Source organism: Cinclus cinclus, chromosome 4 (assembly GCF_963662255.1).
Source record: "Cinclus cinclus chromosome 4, bCinCin1.1, whole genome shotgun sequence".
Classification (NCBI taxonomy): Eukaryota; Metazoa; Chordata; class Aves; order Passeriformes; family Cinclidae; genus Cinclus; species Cinclus cinclus.
Window position 1 is genome coordinate 32,718,020 of NC_085049.1, and position 21,415 is coordinate 32,739,434.

Consider the following 21,415-nt stretch of genomic DNA (forward strand, 5'->3'; position numbering starts at 1 on the left):
CCGTGGCAGTATATATAAACTGGAAATGTAAAAGTAGCATTGATCAGTAAAAAGATACATGTTCTGAAACAGTGTCCTCACTTTGCATTGAGAGTATTTAGGGTTGTGGTGGTTGTTATGGACTGAAAGGATCTCAGCAGACCTTGTCTGATTATAGAGTGCCGGGTATTATGTTTAAAATAGAGATATAGTAGTATGCTCATTTGAACTAAAAGCTATTAGTCTATACTCTGGTGAAAATGGTTAATGCAGAAGCACATTGGAGGTAACAGGGAAGTGAAATAACCAATTCTTTTCATCTCTGACAAAATGAACCCAGTGCAATGCCAATGATGAAAACTTCCACTTTCAGTCAAGTGGAATAAAAACTAGAACCACAAGTGACTCCAGAGAAAAATGCAGAGAAGTGAAGGACTATTTTCCTTTCTTTATTGCATTTGCCCATATACTTCAATTTTTCTCACAGTTAATGCAAGAAATTGGATTTTATGTTTAGTAATATAGTAACATCCTCAGAGGTAGCCCTATCATAAGAGATAAAGTGCTGGGGCTTCATGTGAATTGTACAGCACTGAGTAAACAGCAAAAAGAGAATTGAGTAGATTTTTAGCAAAGCAAATGAAAATATGAGTTACTGATTTTAAGCAGGTATGTGTTTCTCTCAAGTTTGCAGGTAGCAGAGATAGTTTTGCATGACCTAGTCATCATCTGTTGATTGTGAAGTAGATAAATATGCTAAGTAATTTTTTCCCCCTAATCCGTTCTAGCAAGATTCAATTTGCTACTCATTATTTCAGTGTAAATGTGTTTCCTTTTTGAAGTTCTTTTTTTTTTTTTCCAATCTTTGGTTTCTTCTTTCTGCTTTATTTCTTTTTGCCAGCTTTTGTTGTCCTTCATCTTCTTCCCTCATAGTCAGGACACCTTCCTTATGGAATTTGCTGGAAAATAGGGACCAGTTGTGAGGTGAGAGCAAGCCTTTTTACAGTGACACCACCAAGTGACATCACTGTGTTATACATTCAGTTTAACAGTCTTTTTCAGTCTTATGCTATCTAAGATAGACTGTGTGAAATTCTCATAACCTAGAACTTTCAGTAGTCACCAAAGAAAGGAATTCTGGTCAGGTGGAATCAGCATACTGATAGAGCTAGTAGAGCAAGCTACTAGCTGTCTTATGAAGAGGAAAGAAACTGAAAGCAATGTGCTGATCAGCACCTAGTGCTTTCATTAAATTTCACTTTACTAACCAAGAAAATGAACCTTGGTAAAAAATTTTGCAAATTACTTCTTTGTCGCATAGATGGTGATGGGTATAACCAAGAACAGTGAGCATGTTGAAGTCCTACACAGTGGAGGAAGAGATCCCTGACATGGTCACAGAAAACCTCTACTTTGTATTTCCCTGCTGAGGCAGTTTCATGTCTGCTTTAATTGCCAATTCTTGAAGAAATGAAGAAAACAGCAGAAGAACAGGTTGCTGGTGACTTACCTGGCTTGGTGACAAGACAAGCCCTGCATTTATCTTGCAAGCAAACAAATGTGTTCATCAAAGCATAAAACTCTTCTCCCTTCCTTTGGGATTTTGTGTTGCTCAATATAAAGTATACTTCTCCTTGTGCTTATGTTCTGTATCAGTCGATATATTAAAAAGATATTGAAAATATCTCATGTCTAGCATGGAGTTGGGTTTTTCTTGCCGTGATGCTAATTAATATCTTCCCCTGGCAGCTGAAGTACCATTTCTGCTGTGGAACTATTGAACTACATGATTTATGCTAGATCACTGTGTGTGGTCTGTTCTATGTCTAAAGGTCTTGAGAAATATAGCTTTTTTATCAGGAGAGAGTTAATGGATAGAAAAGCCTGTATGGAAGCTGCTCAGTCTCCAGGGACATATGCATTATTTTCACAATTAAATGGGAATGATGAGTTGACCATATAGGTCTGATTTCAGACTTCATGGCATTGCCTACAGCATTTGTACAGTATCCTAGCCAGGAGAAAAGCAATATGCAGAAGAAATAGTGTTTTCTCCGAAGCAGCATATCAGTTTTTCCATGCCATTAATGGACAAAGAATTATAAAGATTTCTTTTAACAGCTGGCTGCTTCTTATGTTTCAACAAACCAAGCATCACAACTTTTTAAAATATGCAGATCTATTTCTGCTGGTTTTTTACCTATTTATCAGCTAATTTCTCCATGGCATAGGCAACTGGAAGATGAGAAGTCATTTTGGTAATTGCTTGCTTGCAACTACCTTCATGCAGTGTCTAGCCTGAATGTTCTCAGGCGTCATCTTTGGGGAAGGTTTGAATCTTTGTGGCTGCTAGAGTTGAATATGTGGCTATGGATAAGCCTGCAGAAATCTAAAATTATGTAAACATTCATTGCCTGTGTGAGCAAAGTCACTCAGGAGGGAATGCATCCAGGTGATATTTGGAGAATAACTTCTGCAGAATCCTGGTGCCACCTGAGGGCCAGTAGCATGATGCACAAAACCCCTCAGCATGCTTCAGCCTGAGCAATGGGGTTTGGTCAAAAGGGAAACTGTACTGTTAGAGTGAAGATCACAATGCCTGTTCCAAGTGGAGGCATAGCAAAAGTAATCCACACCTATGCTCATGTAGGCAACAATCTATATACTATGTCACACTAGGGTGCAAAAACTATTGTTGCTGTTGTCAGCTGTGAAAGGAGGATAAATATGCTTGTTTCAAAAGGGTAGCTGGTTAACTTTAATAAATTAATCCAGGAGAAAACACTGCTTCTGGGTGAAACAGTTTTGTGGATTTTTTATGGTGATTGTCACTATAGGTCTGTTTGTTCTTATGCCCAAGGCACGAACATTGCAGAACATGACTCTGTGAAATGTGTTGCCATCAGGAACAGCAATTTGGGGAGGCATTGGCAATTGCTTGTGCATTTTGAAACAGCTGGCATAGAACAAATCCCAGTGCACACTGTTGTGTAGTACACTTGCAAGCATGTACCCCTGGAGCAGTAGCACACATTTTAATTTTCAAGAGTTTGAGTTTTGGTGGGGTTTTTTTTTTTACAGATAGCTGGTTGCTAAGGCGTGGTGAATGTCCAATGTGCAACTGTAGTGCCCAAAAGAGCTGAAGAAAGCAAAGTAAATCACCTGAAGATTTCAACCTTTGATGGTTTCTGAACCATTAATCTTAATAAGAAGCAATCATAGCTTAATGTGCTCAGGAGGGCTAGTAGATATATTTAAAAAAGAAAAAAAAATTAAAAAGAAAGGAAAAATATTAAATTATTACATCTCTTTGGATGATGATTGTTTATTACTTTAATTTTTTTTTCCTTTTTTCACCTTAATGTAATGTGCTGCTTTAAAGAGGTTTTAAAAACAAACAAAAAACCACTACCTCACTGTTAGCCAAAATTAAATATTTTTAAAATTTATTTCAGATTTCTCATCCCCTCAAAATTAAGGAAGACTGTACAATACTTCTAAGAGAAGTAACCTTTCATTAATAAAAGAATGATGGAAATTCTGAAGTAGAATAATCAAAGTTTATAAGTGATTTCTTAAAATACCAATATCTTTTGCTTTTACCTGATGATGAGGACTCTGTTCTGAAGACTCACATAGATTTAAAAATAGGATCCTTTAACTCTGACAATTTCATTACAAAAAAATCAAAATAGTGCCTGTAAGATATTTCTAGGGTATGAAAGAGAACAAGGGAGGAAGAAGACCTGCAAGGAATGTCTAATTTATTTTCTTTCCTAAAAATGTGAAAAGTGTTTCTGATTTCAAAATACTGAGCAAATCTCATTAACTAGCTCGATTTTCTCTCATGTTCAGTAGCCAAGAGTTATTAGAAGTAGCTATTAAAATGCATTGATAACTATTAAAGTCTTCTTCCATATAAATTTCATAGTAGCCAATGTAGTATTTTTATTCAAGGACCATAAAAATAATTAATATTCCTCTTGGATGTATGATGCTACTATATTAAATATTTATTTTTGACCCAAAATGATCTTGTTCTTGTAATGTGCTTAGTTGAAGTAATCTAAACATCAACTTAATATTTTTTGGTGCGTTTCTTTTTTTCTGTCTGTCAAGACTGTTTTAAGTGCAGTGAGATCATATCTGAAATAATGGTTTTTTTCTGCAGCTCCAAGGTATAGCAGCTCTGGTCATGATATATGTTAATTACTACTTGGAATAAGCTTTTGTTCTTAAAATGCATAGTTGTGGAAGCTGTTCTCCAAACTGTCAGAAGTTTTTTGTAGCTTCATCTAACTAGCCCCAACTCTTGGTGTGATGCACTGTCTGGTTTCAGTCTAGAGTAGAACTACTGAGGGGTGTGAGAGCTGGTCCCAGAGAACATTGCTCATATTAGTGACTGAAAGTGGAATACTTTTTATTCCTGTGGAACTGGAAGGACTTTATGTTGGCGAGATGTCTTGACAGTGACAAGTGTTGCTAATGAGCTGTGGTATGAGAAGCTTTGAAGACATGCTGCAGTATCTGCATGGGGGCTATTTAATACTACATAGTAAATCTCATGCTTTGTTTTGCCTCAAGTAATGCTTCTAGCACAACATGATGATGCATGTCACATCCAATTTTTAAATAAGAAACTTATTTCAATTCCTTTTAGTTTGCAGGAAGAGTATTATTGTCTTTTGCAGAAATTTTAGAGCTCAATTTAGCCCTGAAAATTGCCGTCTTTTTCAAAAAAATTATTCTGTATGTCATAAACTCAAGAGTTCTGATAATTGTACAAAGCGCAGCAGGAACCTGAGTACAGAACACATCAGAAAAATATATCAGAAACCTGAAAAGCTTTCCTAGACTTGAATATTCCTTGACTTCCATCAAAGTCCATTTTGCCCTTGTTCAGTCTTTATCAAAGAGGTACTTCTGTTCCTTTTCATTTTTTAATTGACAATTTTTAATATGACATAGTTGACATTAATTTTAATGTAGTCCCAGCTTTGCTTCTGCTAAGCTTAAAGGAGAAGAAAATTCCTTTAAAACAAGAACACATCCATAAGAACAAAATATTGCTCTCTGTAACTGTGTGTCTGTGTCTGGGTCATAGGGTAGTTCTGAAAAAAAATCTCCAAAGAGAAATATATTTAGGCCTTACGTGACAGTCTTTTTTTCTGTTCTAACATTAGCATGTTTTAAGGATGCTCCCATCATCAGTTGCAGTACATTGTCCTGAATAAACACACTGGAGATCTAGGTAGTGAACTCTCTGGTTCATCAGTCTTTGTGCTGCTGTAGGAGGACAATGTTTGGCCCTTGTGAAGCAATTTGTTCACAATTGTGTCAGCCTCTGGTGGAGTCTTTGGGAGAATGTCACCATAAAAAAATGTGTTAGGATTGGTGGTGCTAGTCCAATGGCCACACTGTAGTTCTTGCAGGTCCTTAGCAAGCTTTAGGAGACCCACAGAGACCTGCATAGTCCTAATTCGAAGGACATAATGTATTTTCACAGGTAAAATAATGTGCAGTCGATGCAATCATTTATGAATGCTGAAGTATAGGTAATGAAGCATTTCTTGTGGTCTGCATCAGTGCAGAGATACCTGTTACAGCTTTGGTTGGTCGTCTGGAAGAAAGGATTGTTTTATGCTTCATTCAGAATGCATACAAGTAATCACAGCAATAGAAGGAGGAAGAATTCCTGGGTGACCTATAATTTAGAGGCCCTCTGTGCAATGGCTGTGGTATTTATTCCACCTTGTCATGAATGGGTGATTTAAATTTCTTTAAAAAGCTTTGTGAAAGATATTAGAAAAAGCATTTTTAATATGCTGTTGTGAAAATGTGATTTAACAAGGTTTGATGTTAATGTTCACTCTGCTACTCTGCAGCACAGTTGTTTGAACAGTAATTCAAAACTACAAAGGCATAAATAAAGCTACCAAGGCACAAGCCCAAAATATCATACTAAAATGTCATACACAATATCAGTCACTTACCAAAGATCTGACATTGTAAAGGATCTCAGCCTTGAGAGGCTTAAGGGAAGATCAGTGGGTTACAGCCAGGCTGTTAAACTGGGAGAGCTCAAAGAAAACTCAGTTCACCTGTCATATATATGGAACACAGTGGTTGGCTTTCAGTGAAATTACATGCAGTGGGAGAGGTATGCATGAGCTTTATTGTACCCACAGCCTTCTTTGTTCCTTGATAAATGGGTCTTGGAAAAGCCACCCACTATTCACGTGTGAATTGCCTGATCAGTGTCCCCAGGTCATGTGCACCAGTGCTCACTTGGGTCACTCTGCTCCTTTGTGGGCTTTCAGAGAACACATGGGAACCAGAGGAGTTTGTGGCCAAACTATGTCCCAGGCCATGACCTCTGTTGGAGCCTGTACCAAACTACTGCTGGTTTGGCCATGTTGCTGAGTGCACCTGTCACACACCTATTACTGTGCTGGAACAGGCATGGAAGCCAAGGGTTTGCATCCTGAGTGCCAGAATTTAACAGTAGTGAAAAAAGCTATTAGGCAGTTTGAAATTCATATTGTAAGAAAGGTAATAAGCTGATTCAGATGGTGTCTAGTATGTCTAGAAATTTGCTGTCCCAGAGACCTAGTGTGCATTTTGAGCTGCCACCATATTTTCCATGAAAGATGATGCATTGAGCCCTGACTGTTAAGACATAGGGCATGTCTAAAGTGCAAATGTCATCTCCTCAAAGCTACAGGGACAGAAGTGACCATCAAAAATGGAGAAAAATCTCTAGTGGCTCTTGTGGCAAATGGCAACTGAATCTCCAAGTGCTAAAGAGGAGAACATTGGTGCTCTTGCACTACTAGAAGGTGTAGAGAGGCCAGATGAGCAAGTTTTCAGAGACTGAGAAATCATTCTTGTGGTCCACCTGCCCTACTGAATTTGCTTGAATTTTCTTTTTCCTAGGCTTTACAGTAGAGAATAAGATAATCATGCTTGTGTTGCCTAATTGTATAATTAGTTAAAATTGGTATGATGTCCAATAAATAGAAATATTATTTAAGGGGTATGTTCTAGAAGTGAAAATCAGTTCTTTTCATAATATTTTGAACATTTTCTTAAGTTGTAGGCACTGCTAAATAATGATTTTTCATCTTTAAACAAAAATATACTTTTAATGTAATTACCTAGTGCTAAAGACTAGTTTGAATTAAGCTTTTTTACTAGCATTTGCAGTAGATTAAATTGTGTATGTGTAATGATTGGAAAAAAGTTAATTCAAACAGTGCTTCAGTAGATTACAGTTGTTATTGTTTTTTAAAAGCATGTTATCAAATCTTCGAATGAGTTGAACTTTATCCATCAGAAACTGAAGATGTGGTTCAGTCCAAAAGTATTTAGGAGGACTCTAAATAGCTTGAGTTGAAGAAGTTCCTCAAAGTGGATATATATGGCCCACCAAAACCATATTTGAACTCTTTTCTCCAGAATGCATTTTATTTGTTAATAGACCATTCCTTTTTAGTGTTTGATAATTTGTTAGCAGTGAGTAACATGGACAGTTGATGTTGATTTGTGGATTCAATAAACTAGTAATTATACTAGAAGTTGGACTGCTGAGTGACAACAGTGTCAGTCCAGGAAGTCTTTGAGGAAGCCTGGAAAATGTTGGTAGTAACAGGAAATGCTTCATTAAAGACTTTGAGTTTTGTCAAATTATTTCCGAATAATGTGTGGATTTCCAAAAGATTGTGGCTGATCTGCCAAATCTAGTTCTGTGCGGAATTAGATTTCTTTGTGCCCACAGTAACTTCTTCTGATATTTTATATTTTACACTCAAACTTCTTCATATTTTCCTCTCCAGTTCCCCACTAGTCTTGATAGACTTGAGATAACATGTTAACATTGTAAGTTTCTGAATGATTATGTAAGTGGAACTAAGTCTAATGATCATTGGAAATACAGGAATGAAGGCAGTAAGAAACAGAGATTTAGTGAATGTACTTAATTAGTATTTTGCTTTAAAGATAAATATCAATAAAAATATTTTCCCTCATGGGGATGATTTTGCTGCTCATATAGTCTTCAAAGGGTCTGAAACCAAGCAGACAAATCTGAAGTCTACTGAAGCAAAGGATTTTACAATCAACATGGAGTGTACCTTATGTCTTTAAGGAACAGGATTAACGAGACACTTAATAGCTTGTTAATGCATCTTAGCATTTTAAATTTGTGACACATTTGATGCATTCCTAATAGAACTTCTATTCTCTTACAGTTTTCTGTTGCAAACAAAATCTTGCATATGAAATAGCTTTGTTAAAATGTTATTATTGCTTTTTAATTATCTTAAATGCAAATAGTTCATTTTAAAGATGTTGTTACTTTTTGCCACCCTCAGGGAAAAAAATGGTAAATTTACACTCATAGGAGTAGTACAGTAAGAGCTTTAGGTCCAGCAGATTCCTTTGCAGAACAAACCATGTTTTTCATGCTCTGTTACTCACACCTCGGGTTTATATCTTGAGTAATTTCCTTCTATATCCACTGTATCTAGAAAAGGGTCAACCTTGGAATAATTTTTGAAAATTCAGTAAAAATACAGTTTGTGACACAAAACACATCAGAGGGGAACATTTTAGAGTCAAGGGCACATGCAGATAGTATTTTCTTTTTGCACAGGCCTGTTACTTTGTCCAGCATAAACATGCCATTACTTTGTGAGTATTGCATGCACCAAGTGTTAAAATAGGGTTTCCCTTCTATGATTAAGTGGTTCAAAAATGGAATGGGTCCTTCCAGGAAAAAAGTCTCTCGGAAAATCAGAATCACAAATCAATTTTGAATTAGTATGGCTCATAAATCAAGGAAAGCAGGTTTACAGCCCTTTCATTCAGGATTAAGCATTTGGAATAATAAGACTGAAATAAGGTAATGAAAGGTGAATGATATGTGGATGTTCTTGCAGTATCTATTTTGCAGGTTTGGAGTTGGTTGTTTTTTTCTTGTGTGTGTGTGTGTGTGTGTGGTTTTTTTTTACAAGACTGATCCAGTTATATTAGCAATACATTGGTTGTGTAATCTTGCATGAATATGATATTTTGGGTGGAAAGTGTCTATAAATACTCTTGATTTCTTACTGTCTTCTGCATCTGCTTTTTCTCATTGGCTATGTAGGCTAATGTGATGACCTTAAATATTGCTTATGAACAGTGCAAAGTAGCTGAAATAAGTATGAAGTCATGTTTTTTACTAGTGAAGCTGTCAGAGGAATGAATTATTTTTATTAGCAGACCGTTAATAAAAGGAAAGCCTTAATATCCTTGTACCTATTTGTGTTGATAAGTTTTACTGCTGAATGGAATTTCTGACTATTAGTTGTTTTGAAATAAGATTCAATATTTGTGTAGCCTTTTGAGGAAATTAATATAAGCATTAATTGACAGTAACCGTATCAGGTCCCACTACGGGTAAGAATTTGACTTTAGATACTTATGTTTACATAAAAGGAAATGTATCAGGGTACAGCTAGAGCATTAGAGCATAATGTGATTAGCATTTATTAGTGATGGGGTTTTTGTAAATAATCTCTTCGGGCAAATACTTGTAGGTTTGATCTTCAGCATTTCTGTACAGTATCAATTAGAATATCTGTTGAAAAACATATTTTATAAGTAACCACATTTTAAAATATGCTACAAGAGAACGTGCAATGACAAGCACTAAAAATTTTAGAATTAATTTTTCTTGATCTGCTTGCATCTGTGTACTCCTCTGCTCAGTTTTTCAGCTCCTCTCCTACTCCACTTTTCTGCATTTTGAAAGTGAAAGTATTTTAGGTTGGTTGTTAGGTATACCATCTTCTAACATGAGACAGTACCTGGAGTCAGAGCTCTACTGTGCTATCATCTTCATTCACAAAATCATGTATGATTTCATAGCTCTTGGTGACTGTAGTGACTATCTGAAAATGCATTCTTAATTCCCAGTTTATACATCTGACTGAAGAAAGAAGATGATCAGAAAGGTGGTGGTTCTGTTTAAACTTTGCAGTTTCTCATCTGTTCCTTGCATTTCAGCTGTGCTTGGGATGCTGGTGTGGCACCCAAGCAGTCCCCAGCAGCTGAACCATACAGGGTGGAGGGCCTTGATTTATCTGCCTCTGCTGCAGAAACCAGGTGGTTCTCCCTAAGCTGTCCTTTCAATGGCATGATGTAGTTTATTCCCTACCTGAGGCACACATCCATTGTTTACACAGATGACTGTGCTGCACCGTCAGTTTTTTGTTGGTTGCATCTTGTAGAGGAACAGTTTCATGAGATTTGGTACTATAAATGAGCTACGTGCAGGCCACATAGAGTGTCTGCAAAGATCCACCTTGCCAAGACCCTTCTAAAAGAAGAGATGGAAACAACCATTCTTGGGCATTGAAAAGTTTTTACAGAATTCTGGAGCTGATTTAATTGTTTTGTTGTTGTAATTTACCTTGTCATATCTTAGAGTATGAGTAGTTGGGAGGGCCTTTATTATGCTGATCTTTGGGTATTTTTGGTATTTTGGTATTTTATTGTGCTGATTTTGGGTATTTTACATGGAGAATCCCATATTGTGTCTCCAGTATTGTATCTACAGTAGTAGAAAGAGCTCTTTGTCTTCAAGTCTATCTTCTCAATTGTTAATATTGATTGTGGTGTTTCTTTAGATTTTTTTTTTGTTGTTGTTGTTGTTTTTGTTTTTGTTTTTTTTCTTTTTTTTTCCTCCTGGATTTCTGTCTCATTGTGGATAAATTTTAAATTAGCTGCTGTTAATTCAAAGTTCATCTAGTCTAGCTATTGTGAATGTATGCATAAATACTTTTAAAACTACTTAGTTTAAGTAGTTACTCAGTGTGGAAACTTGTTTTCAACATAGTCACTTGTGTCTTTATGGTAACATAACAAACTTGGCCTGTATAACTCTTTCATATAAAGCTGTCCTATGTAGAAGCAAAATACTAGCTTGTGTTCCCTTATACAGGGATTGTTTTGTATTTGTGTCCATGCCTAACTGTTTCTGTTTCTTTTTTTTTTTCTCTCTCTTCTTTTGCTTTAAAAGGTATTTCTCAAGAGTGACCGGGTTGCAAGAATGGTCCACAGTGGAGGATGTTCTGCAAGTGACTTTAGAGATGTTTTTAAGAAAAACATAGAAAAGAGAGTCCGAAGTTTGCCAGAAATTGATGGATTAAGCAAAGAGACAGTGTTAAGTTCTTGGCTAGCCAAATACGATGCCATATACAGGGGAGAAGAGGACTTTTGCAAACAGCCAAATAGAATGGCCTTAAGTGCTGTATCAGAGCTGATTCTGAGCAAGGAACAGCTTTATGAAATGTTTCAGCAGATTCTAGGGATCAAAAAATTGGAACACCAGTTGATTTATAATGCCTGCCAAGTAAGTATTGGTGTCATTCAGTTTTGTTGTGTCCACAATATCTGCACTCTGCCAGCTTCCACCCTGTGTGTAGAATCCTTCAATTTTAGGTACATCTCTGCAGTCCAAGGAGATGAGACTGCTCAGCAAGGAACCTTTGCATGATCTGATTGCTGCTGAGCACTTGGATAAAGGGCATACAGACTATATGGTGCTTATGCTACAGGGGTGTCCTTTAACGTTACAGCTCACATGATTGGAGTGATTCTGAGGAATGTGCATGGTCTGTTTGTCTGCCTACCCCTCTGTATGCATGCACATATATTTCTGAGCCTGAGTGTTAATGTTTAAAATGAATTTGCTGTCTATAGGTACTCAGGTGATTCAGGCTCCTGTTGGGCATCCAGTGTCTAAGAAGGTTTGTGTGTTGGAACTAAATGTGCTTCAATTCAAGCATCCTCTACAAAGCTAATTTTCACATTTCTGTTTTGTTGTTTTGTTGGATAAATTATTTTTCCTGTCAATTACTGAGACCAAGACAGTCCATTCAACAGTCATACTTAGATTTCTGTGTATAATCTCTTGCTAATCAGTAATATAGTTGGCATGTAAAAATATTTTGTTAACCAGTGTTCATAGTGATGGAAATGTAAATTAACAGTTACTTAAGGAGGAAAAACCTGATGAAAAAATGAGGTATTTTTGCAAGTCTCACAACCAAGCAGCATAAATGAAGCATTTAAACTGAGATCATGCAGCTTCTTATACTGTCTATAAAACACTCAACCAGATTAAAGCTAAAATGTTTTTCATATGTTATGCTGAAGGCTGGTTTGTAGTTGTTGGCTATCTTAATATAGGAACAAATTGTAGCATGGAATCATGTACCTGTTACATGATGAAAACAGCTGCAGTATGTAACATTTCTGCTGCATCACTTCTGTTTTGAATTAAAGGAAAGTATTCTCTTTTTTTTTTTTCCTGTTTGTCCCCTCTTTTTTTCCTTTTGCCTCTAAATTCACGTTCATGAAAATCACTAAGCTTCTGGGACATGTGGTTTGGTAATAAGATAAGGAGGCATTGAAATCTGGAGTAATAATTCAGCTTAATTTTGTTGGGGTTTTCTATTCAATAGAACATAGAAGCATGGGAGGCAGTTTGGATAAGTCCTCAGGAGGTCAATCAGTCCAGCTTCCTGCTCAAAGCAGGGTCAGCTTAAAAGCAGGGTCAGTTGTGAGGAGCTGTGAGACTAGGTTACTGAGGGCTTTACCAGGCAGGTCTTAAAACTTCTAACAATGGAGACAGACTGTGCAGACCTTCTGGGCAACCTGTTCCATTATCTGAAAACATTAAAAAAACCCACTATTTTTTGCCAAGTACATAGCTTGTTACTTATAGTAGAAACTCAGTATGGATTCCTCTCACCTCTGGTGTCTGGTGATTGCTAAGTCTTGCTTTGTACATTGATGTGGGTGGTCAAAATCTGCTGTTAGTCTGCGTCTGCATTGGGCTAGAGGAACACAAATAAATGTGACCTGTAGAATTTGGAACAATTGAACAACCGAATTGTTCCCATAGTCTAGAGGTGGTTTTGATTATACATCCACTAGGTTAGTGCATCTATATACTTGAAGGTCTCTTTATTTTGATTGGTATGTGTATAGAATTTGATGGACCAAAACTGTTTGGCAAATACCAACAATTTTCTGTCTTACACTCTTGGTCCATAACCCATAGAGAGACTGAAACATCCCAGTGGCTAATTTTTGTCTTCTAACTTGGTAGAATTGTGAGCATGGAACGGTTGTATTTTCTTATTTTTTTACTTGCAAATTAAAGAGAAAATAACCTTGTTGTGGGTAATAAGGGAGAAAGATTGACCACCCTGATGTGTGCAAAGATGACTCAATGGGCTTAAGACAATGCACTTCTCTTGCTCTTCCTGCTTTTGAGCACTGAAGGTTATAAAGTCTCCTGTGCAGGTTTCTGAAGTGCACTGTGTTTACCTCAGATTCATGTAAGTATTGGAGAATGGAAAGTAATGAAAATCTACCTCTTCAGGAGCAGATATATGAGCACCTATGTACTTCAAGCTGGAAAGAATGGAGAGGCTATACCCTTGTTTGGGGTTCTAGCTTTCTGCAGATATTAGTTTTCTGAGGCAAGGATGCGGTTACTTTGCTAAAGCAAAAACTTTCATTATGTACTCCAACAGAGTTGCTACCAACAACGATTTTCATATCCTGTTCCTGTGGTCCAGTCAAGCACATAATAGACCAAAGTTATGAGAAGTCTGTTGCAGAGAAAAAGACAGCAATCATACCTAACCTTGCCAAGAAGTGCAGTGTAGTAAGCAACCAGTCTCTGATAATGTAATACCTTCTCTCCTTTGGTGAAATCCCTTATTTCTCATGATAATTTTAATAATATTTTAGTTTAGGCTGTATCCTATTCCTTTCTATCGACAGTGTATTTATAGAAGATGAGATGAAGTTAGACTCGGATTTCAGTCAGCACCAGCAGTTTTCATTCTGCCCTAGAAGCCTCTATCTGTCTTTGTATGGAAATGCTCACTTTCATTTCCCTTTGCTGCTGCTGTTTAGAATACTAGAGACATGAAGATAATGATAATCAATAGTGTCTGGGAGCAATGAGATAAGTCCAAGTCCAAATAGATGTTAAAATTGTATTTTTGATAGAGGTTTTGATTAGTTTGGCTTCTAGCCTGTGCTTCTAGCAGAGAATCAGTTATATGAAATTCTGTATATTTTCCAGCTCTGGGAAACAGCTGCCCTTAAAAGCAAATCTGTACAGTTATAATTTGTGCAAAAAACTCTTTTTCCTTTCCCCCATTTTTTTATACCTTCCAGTACTTTGGAAATAGGAAAGAGAAAAATGTTTTACAATGTTGATGATAAGAGTATATTATCCTGCTCCTATAGGGCTGCTAAGCAGACAAGGTTGCTCTTTAAGAGGTGTTGTCTGCCAGCCTCCCCTTGTGACTTCCTCAGCATTTAAAAACCTTTTTATTGGATTTCAGCAGCTTCTGCTCCATAGCCTGTTCTAAATGGAGCATTCCCTTCAACTCTTAAACCATTGGTATCTTCATATCCCAGCCCAGCAGACAGTTCTGCTGGGGTGTGGGTTCCTGCGGGGCTGCACTGGTTGCCATTCTCCATCCTTTGTGTGATAGCAGGGAGAACCAGTGTTCATTTAGACAGCAGAAAAATCTAATCAGAAATAAAGTGAATAATCATAGATCAACTCTCTGACACTGTCAGAGTCCACATAGCTATGAGAATTTTACACACTTTTTCTTTGAAGAATAACTTTTTTTCACAATCTTTTAACATACACTAAATGCCTAAGCTTGTACTCAGGCAGTGAACATTAACAAAATGTTCACATGGGGATGTTGAAGACTTTTGTGATCTTGTTTTCAACTTCACAATTTAGAGAAAGGCCAGCAACTGCTGTCAACCACCCCTTCTCTTTGTGATTAAAAGGTTCAGTGTTGTAAATGTTAAGATTTTCACCTGATTTTTATTTACATTGTGTTGCCTCAAGCTGTGTTTTATGATAAAGAAATGATTGCCAGTTAGCTGAGACTTAATGAGCTCCTTGACTTGCATTTGAGATGCTTGGCCAAACTGTTTCAATTTTTTGATTTACAAACATGATAGCATTTTTTCCTTTTTTTTTTTTTAATTGTTCACTGATGTAGAATATAACTTTGCAGTAAGTCAAACTGGAAGTCAAACTCAAACTGAATTGTGGCCATACACTATTATTACACTACTTCATCAGTACCTGAATGTCTTTGTCAGCTAAATTGTAATTGTAAGTTTATTTTATTTTGAAAGTGCGGATGCCTGAAGAGACTACCTGGAACAAATGCTAGACAGTGTTAAAGGAATTAAACAGAATTTTGTTAAAGAGCCTTCAAAGGACACATCTTGGGCAGTACAAGAGCCCAGCCATAGCTACACCCAAGATGGACCCAAGGTGGATGACCGGCCCTGAGTTTTCACACTTTTATAAGTTTTGCTCCATTTGCATATAGGGCTTAATTGTCCAATTACAGCTTCAGGTTATGAAGTCCCATCCTCCCAGATTGCTCTCCTCAATTCATTCTTGTTTAAACTTTTTGGGCCCAAAGCTGCAATGGTGTCCTTGGTTCTTGGGATGGAAAGGGATTGATTTGTCTAATTAAGCTGTGAGGAGAACTTGCTAACACTTTATATGAAGTTCAGAGGCACACACCAATGCAGAACAGAATCTGAAAAATATAATAGCTAAAACTTAAGGCATCAGTGCCTTTATAGGGTTGCCTTTTTGGGCCAATCTAAATCCCCTTCTTGGGTGACCAGAGGAGAGAACAATACTTTTCATAAAGAAAGAATGCAAATCCCATTCTGTTTTCTAACAAGCAATAAATAACTTTTAGTTTAATATAACAGTTTTTAAGAATTATTATTTGTGTTTTAGTCTTGACAGTTTTGTGAATCAACCACAAACTAATTATTTTGGAAATATCTTTAACTGGTACTTTGCTACAAGATATAATTATCTGCTTAAAATCTTTTTATTGTGTGTGATCTTCTTGTATAAGTGTCTAATACTGAGAACAATGGATTGTATAGTATCTTCCATAATAAATATTTTTATTTTTAATTCTAAGAGTAGTTTCTATCAAGAACTTCTTTTGACTGAAGTTTGCTTACAATTGGAGTCTTTCACCCAGCAGTTTTCTGAAATCCAGTTAATTATGCAGTTTTGGAAATAAATCAGATTAAGGGCAATTTAATTTGCAGCAAGACTTTAATGACTTTTGTATGTTTTTCGTACTGATCCTTTCCTTGGTAAAATGATGAGAAAAAGTGCAGTTATTTCACAGATCACAGAATTTCCCATACTTCTGGATATTTTCTGTAGAAATTTTCATACCCTCTATAAGTTATGAGGACAAGTGTGAATTTATGAAGCATGAAGAATAATAATGTCTTTGTACAGAAGGTTTCAGTGTAGTGTTGATAATCTTCTTCTCGAAGTGATTAAGCTAGTACTAAGATTCAGTTCTTCACCAAAATTTTAACAGATTCATTAATTTTTTGAGGCCTGGCACAGGAAAAAAAATTGCTTTGAGCTGTATATTCTAGAACACATAAGTATGTGTACCTACAGGTTTTTTTAGTCACAAGAAAAGACTGAGCCTATGAGATGTTCTAATGTGACCAGGGCTTCTGTTAAGCCAGTGTATTTCTGATGGTCACCAATGACTCTCATTCCTTACTTCATGCACAATTATACCTTGTACTACAAAGTAACCTGTGAACAATATTGCAAGGTCCATTGCTGTATTTTCAAGGTAACATCAGGTCTAAGATAAGACATCCACTGATGTCTTAAACATCCCATAGAGCACAAAATGTCCTTTTACCTGGCCCAAAGTATTCCTATTGACTTTTAAAAAAGAAATAATCCCACACCACACTCTTGTTCTCATCACCTGCTTTATGCAGGAGATCTGTTAGTTTCAGACCTTACCTGCTGAGAGTTTACTGCTGGGTAGCTGATGCACAGCCCCAGCATGGGGCAGGTTTTTTTTGCTCTCTAGATAAAAGACTGTTTTGCAGACACTGCAGAGTGGATGCAGAGAGGGCAGGAGTGAGGGTAGAAGCTGTCAGGCCTCTCAGTGGGCAGGAAGGACTGCAGTGGAATGAGAGATGTCTGGGGAGATGAAAAGCAGTGATTCTGTGGGACTGTGGGAGGCTGTGGAGTTATAGTTGGTATTCATGTATTGACTGGATTTTTATATGCTAAATGTGAGTCTAGAAAGTTTCTGCACATTGTTATGGGATAATAGTGATGTCCTTCCTTACAGAACTGGTCAGTCCTTTAAAATTGTCCTATGTGTCTGTCAGCCTGAAAAGTGCTTCATGGCTTTTATAGCAGAAACACTCAAATAACTACACTTCAGGCTTATTCATACATCTGCTTTTAGTTTCTAGTACCTGTAAATACCAGAATATATCTTTCTCCATGCTGTCCCACCCCCAGAAGAAAAGTTTGCTTTCTGATTGATTTTACCCTCTTCAAGGGAAGAAAGATCTGCCACTGTCTGTTTTTGAGCAGAATAATTCAAACCAAATATATCAATGAAGAAATAAATTGTCATTTCCTACAGGATTTTAGATGTTGTCTTTTATTCATAAGATGTCACTCTTGCTTACATGCATATAGGATTTTAATATGAAGTTATTTCAGTGGTTATATTTTATTAATTTCTTTTTCTTGGGTGTTTCATTGGTATTTTACCTCCATTCAAGAGGTTTGGAAAGGTCTTGCTCAAGACAAAAAATTTCACTGGTTTGGGGAATAGTGGTGCAACCTTAACTATTCCTCCCGAGATTACTTCTGTAATCTTCTTGTGAGAAATTCAGAACTAAAATGAATGGTGTTTGTCAGGCCAGTTTGGATTTTCAGCTTAATAACATGAGTTCTGATGAAAAAGGAAGCCTTGTAACCCCAGGTGCTTCAGTTCTGTTAGCATGCAGTGATGGTATTTAAATAGGCTGGAGGGAGAATGTTTTAGCTCCTGTAAAAGAATGTTTTTTTCTATAATGTCAGAACTTGCTTTGGAAAAAAAGTCTCTGATCGGCCCAAAGGTTGTTGATTTGTTCTCATTTACTCTAGTGATAGAAAAGTGATGGAAAGAATACTAAAGCATCCTCAGAAAAGCAAGTTACCTCTTTACCATTCTGACTCGTATCTGACTTGTTTAAGTATCTGAACAATGTTTAGAAGCCAGGCAAGCTACATTATGAAATACTTTGAATTATTTTTGTTTGTAGCTAAAGCAATACTGAGGAAATACCAGGGAGAAATGGTGTGTTGGCAGCATTAATACATTTTCACTACTTGAGGTATTGCAGTATCCTTCTTATTCAGATGTTGGATGAGGAAAATTGGCTTTGACATACTCATTTAAAAGAAAAACAATGGATCTTCTGAAAACCATGAAACTATTCAAAGCTTAATTTGTCCAGTATAAGCAAGCATAAAGAAAAAAACTCTGAAGGATAGTTTTGCACTTTTAAGATGAAATTTACATGTGGATTTTTCTATCATAGAGCTCTTTATAAATATGTGACTTCTGTTTTACACCTTCATGAGGCAATTGGCAATTTATGGTCTCCAGCAGACTGAGAGAGTATCAGCAGTCATAGACCAGTGGATTTACTTGTGTTGTCTGAATCTGCATCCTCGTAGGCGTGTTCTGTGCATCACCTCTCTTGCCACGGGAGGCCTGGCTGGGCATGAGCAGAGAGAAGCTGAGAATCAATCACCTGTCTACCCTGCTCTGTCTTATGCCTTCTCTGAGGATGGGAATCATAGACACGGGGATTTTGGCTGCAGATCTTTCTTTGAAGCTGCTTTGTTTTTTAAGACTGCCTTTGGCATTCAGTGAGTGAAGGAACAGCAGTAGAATGGCTGTGTTAGCACAAAGAAATAAGGAACTTGTTTTGGGCTTTGTTGTAGGAGATCCTTTTAAGCTTTTAATTTTACCTTTCCTGTGTTTCTTCCCCTAAATACTCTTTTGTAGCTTTAATGAAGTAATTAATGGTGTTTTGACATTTGCTTGAATTCTAGATCCAAGGGAATTAAGCTTGCCTGAACACTCAAAGCCAAATATATCCAGCATTTAACTTGCACTTATATTAAAATTACCAATGCATTTGACTCATCATGTTTTATATTACCAGTTGAGAATAAAATTTGTCTACTTTGCTATTAAGGAATAAAAATAAATCTTTTCTACCAGAGGCTGTTGTATTATTAATTTATTTTTTCTTTTAGAGTTTAAAATCTTTTTTAAGGAGAGATTTTATTCTTCATATAGGTGAATATAAAACAAATCATTTTTAAAGCCACATTTCTAGACTGATGATGAAGTTTATTAATGTGTCTGACTGCTAGCTTATATATGCATTTGAATGAATCCCTGTGAGCAAGCTGAATAAGTTAATGACCCTTAGCATGAATTTGTCACCTGTTCTTCTTATGGCATGATAGTATTCTATATTTCCTCTCTATCAATTTGAAGTTAAGAAGCTTTGCTTAGACAGTTGCTTGTTTCTCTGCAGCATTTTTCATCCTGAGGTGTCTTCAGCAGCCATTGTGAGGCTACACCTATGGAAAAGCCACAGGAAATGAATGACCCTGTTTCTGTATCTTTCTGGCTCACTGGCAGTGAATTGTTCTGAAGTTTAGCTGCTTCTTTCTCCCTTTCAGGAGCTTTTGAGGGAGAGCCCTCTTAGCTCTTCCTTCTTCAGAGGAAATTTCTTTGCAACTAGCTGCCAGGACAAGGTCCTTAGGGATTCCTGCATCCCAGTCACTCCACAGGCAAAGATGCAGGTGAATATGGAAATGAGCTGTCTCTTTCCCTCTCTCTCTCTCTCTCTCTTTTTCTCTGTCTATATATATTGTCTATATATATATGTATTTATGATAGATACATATTTTGGCTGAAAGCTCAATATCTGGAAGAACTTCTTTATGTTGAGAGTAGCAGACCATTGGAAAAGGCTGCTTGGGGAGGTCCTATCTGGACACTTGAGGTTTGACCCTGCCTTGGCAGGGAGGTTCGAGTAGATGATTTCCAAAGGTCTCCTCCAAACATTCCTATTCTGTGATTCTGTGGTATTTTAAATAGATATGTAATAGCAGCTCCATAACACAGGATGGACTGCCCTGTGCAAGAGTAATTATTTATGCAAAATGGTTGAGAAATCTATGGATCTCTTTGAATGAGCTATAATTTGTGTGTTTATTTTTTGTCCTCTAAGAAGTTGTTTTTGTACCTGTCCTAAAAATGAGAGAACTCTCAGGACAGCTTTTCAGCTGCCTCCTCTGCTGAGGGTGTCCTGATCTCTAGGATCTAATCTCTCAATCTCTAAGCTTTCAGGCTGTCTATCCCAGATACTTTCTCACCTTGAAAGTGGATTGATTCTCAACATCATGCAGGGAGGTGCTGCTTTTAATTTTATTTATTCTCATACTTTGTATTACAAGCCTCAAGGATAGTTGTTCAGATTCAATCTGGTGTCTGTGCCAAAGCTGTTTGATTTGTGATTAGATGTTCATAATTTCAAACTTCTGAAATGTTTACAAGAAAGTGCCTGTTTCTCTGTCTAGGTCTTGTGTAGGTAGGTGAATTATCTTCATTTTAGTGCTGTAGGTGTTATATAAAAAGATTAAGGCCAACTAAAATAACCTTGGTCAGTAACATGAGTAGAGATTAAAAGAAAAAGTCACCCTCAGACTGTTTCTTGAGATAATAAATAAATAGACTTCCAGACATTTTAGCTACAAACAGGGAAATTCTGAAATAAAATTGAGGCTACATGTTTAGTAGGAATGTCAACTTCTAGCTGATGTTGAAAGCAGGTGTATGGTAAGCACTCTGGGACCATGGCAGGAGAAATATCCCTTTGCAAATGACAGAAGGGAAGAGTCACTCCCAGTATCACCCCTGAATAATCTGTCTTCCTAATTGGTCATGCGGTGCCAAGGTTTTTTTAATGTGGGAACACTAAACTTCCTGTAAATGCGGAGCGCTATAAACTCATGTTCAAGTCAATTTGGCAGTCTTCTCACTGTACTGTGGCTTTTCTGAGGAGGCTGGAGACAGCAGAATCTTTCCTGAAATACCTATGCCTCCTGTGGAAAACTTTTCTGAATGATATTCCATTTTTTTTGCCATACTGGAGCAACTACTTTGCCATAAAGATGGATAGCAGACTTTCTTTAACTGGTGTTTCCACACATGTTTAATATTAGCAATTTCCATGTTTCCAGGAGAATAGAAGCTGGTGTAACTTCTAGCAGCAGGAGAAATTATCCCTGTCTCTCTGCAGGTGTTATAGAAAACTTGTTCAGAACCCTGGCTGCAGAAGTGGATGAGTCAGGTCTGTTGTGGGAAGAGTACGTGTTAGATTAGACACGTCAGGTCATGGGGGTGAGACCAGAAGACAAAGTGAAATGTTATTTGTTGAC

General features: G+C 36.9%; 1 protein-coding gene across 14 annotated transcripts in view; it reads left to right on the top strand.

Moving 5' to 3' along the window:
• The window catches only part of CADPS2 (calcium dependent secretion activator 2), a 287,063-nt gene that overhangs the window by 84,686 nt on the left and 180,962 nt on the right, over nt 1-21,415 (top strand). For all 14 annotated transcript variants that reach the window (XM_062491046.1, XM_062491047.1, XM_062491053.1 and 11 more), the window contains exon 3: nt 11,045-11,377. In XM_062491046.1, the coding sequence (XP_062347030.1) occupies nt 11,045-11,377 (333 nt within the window). The remainder of the gene's footprint in view (nt 1-11,044; nt 11,378-21,415) is intronic.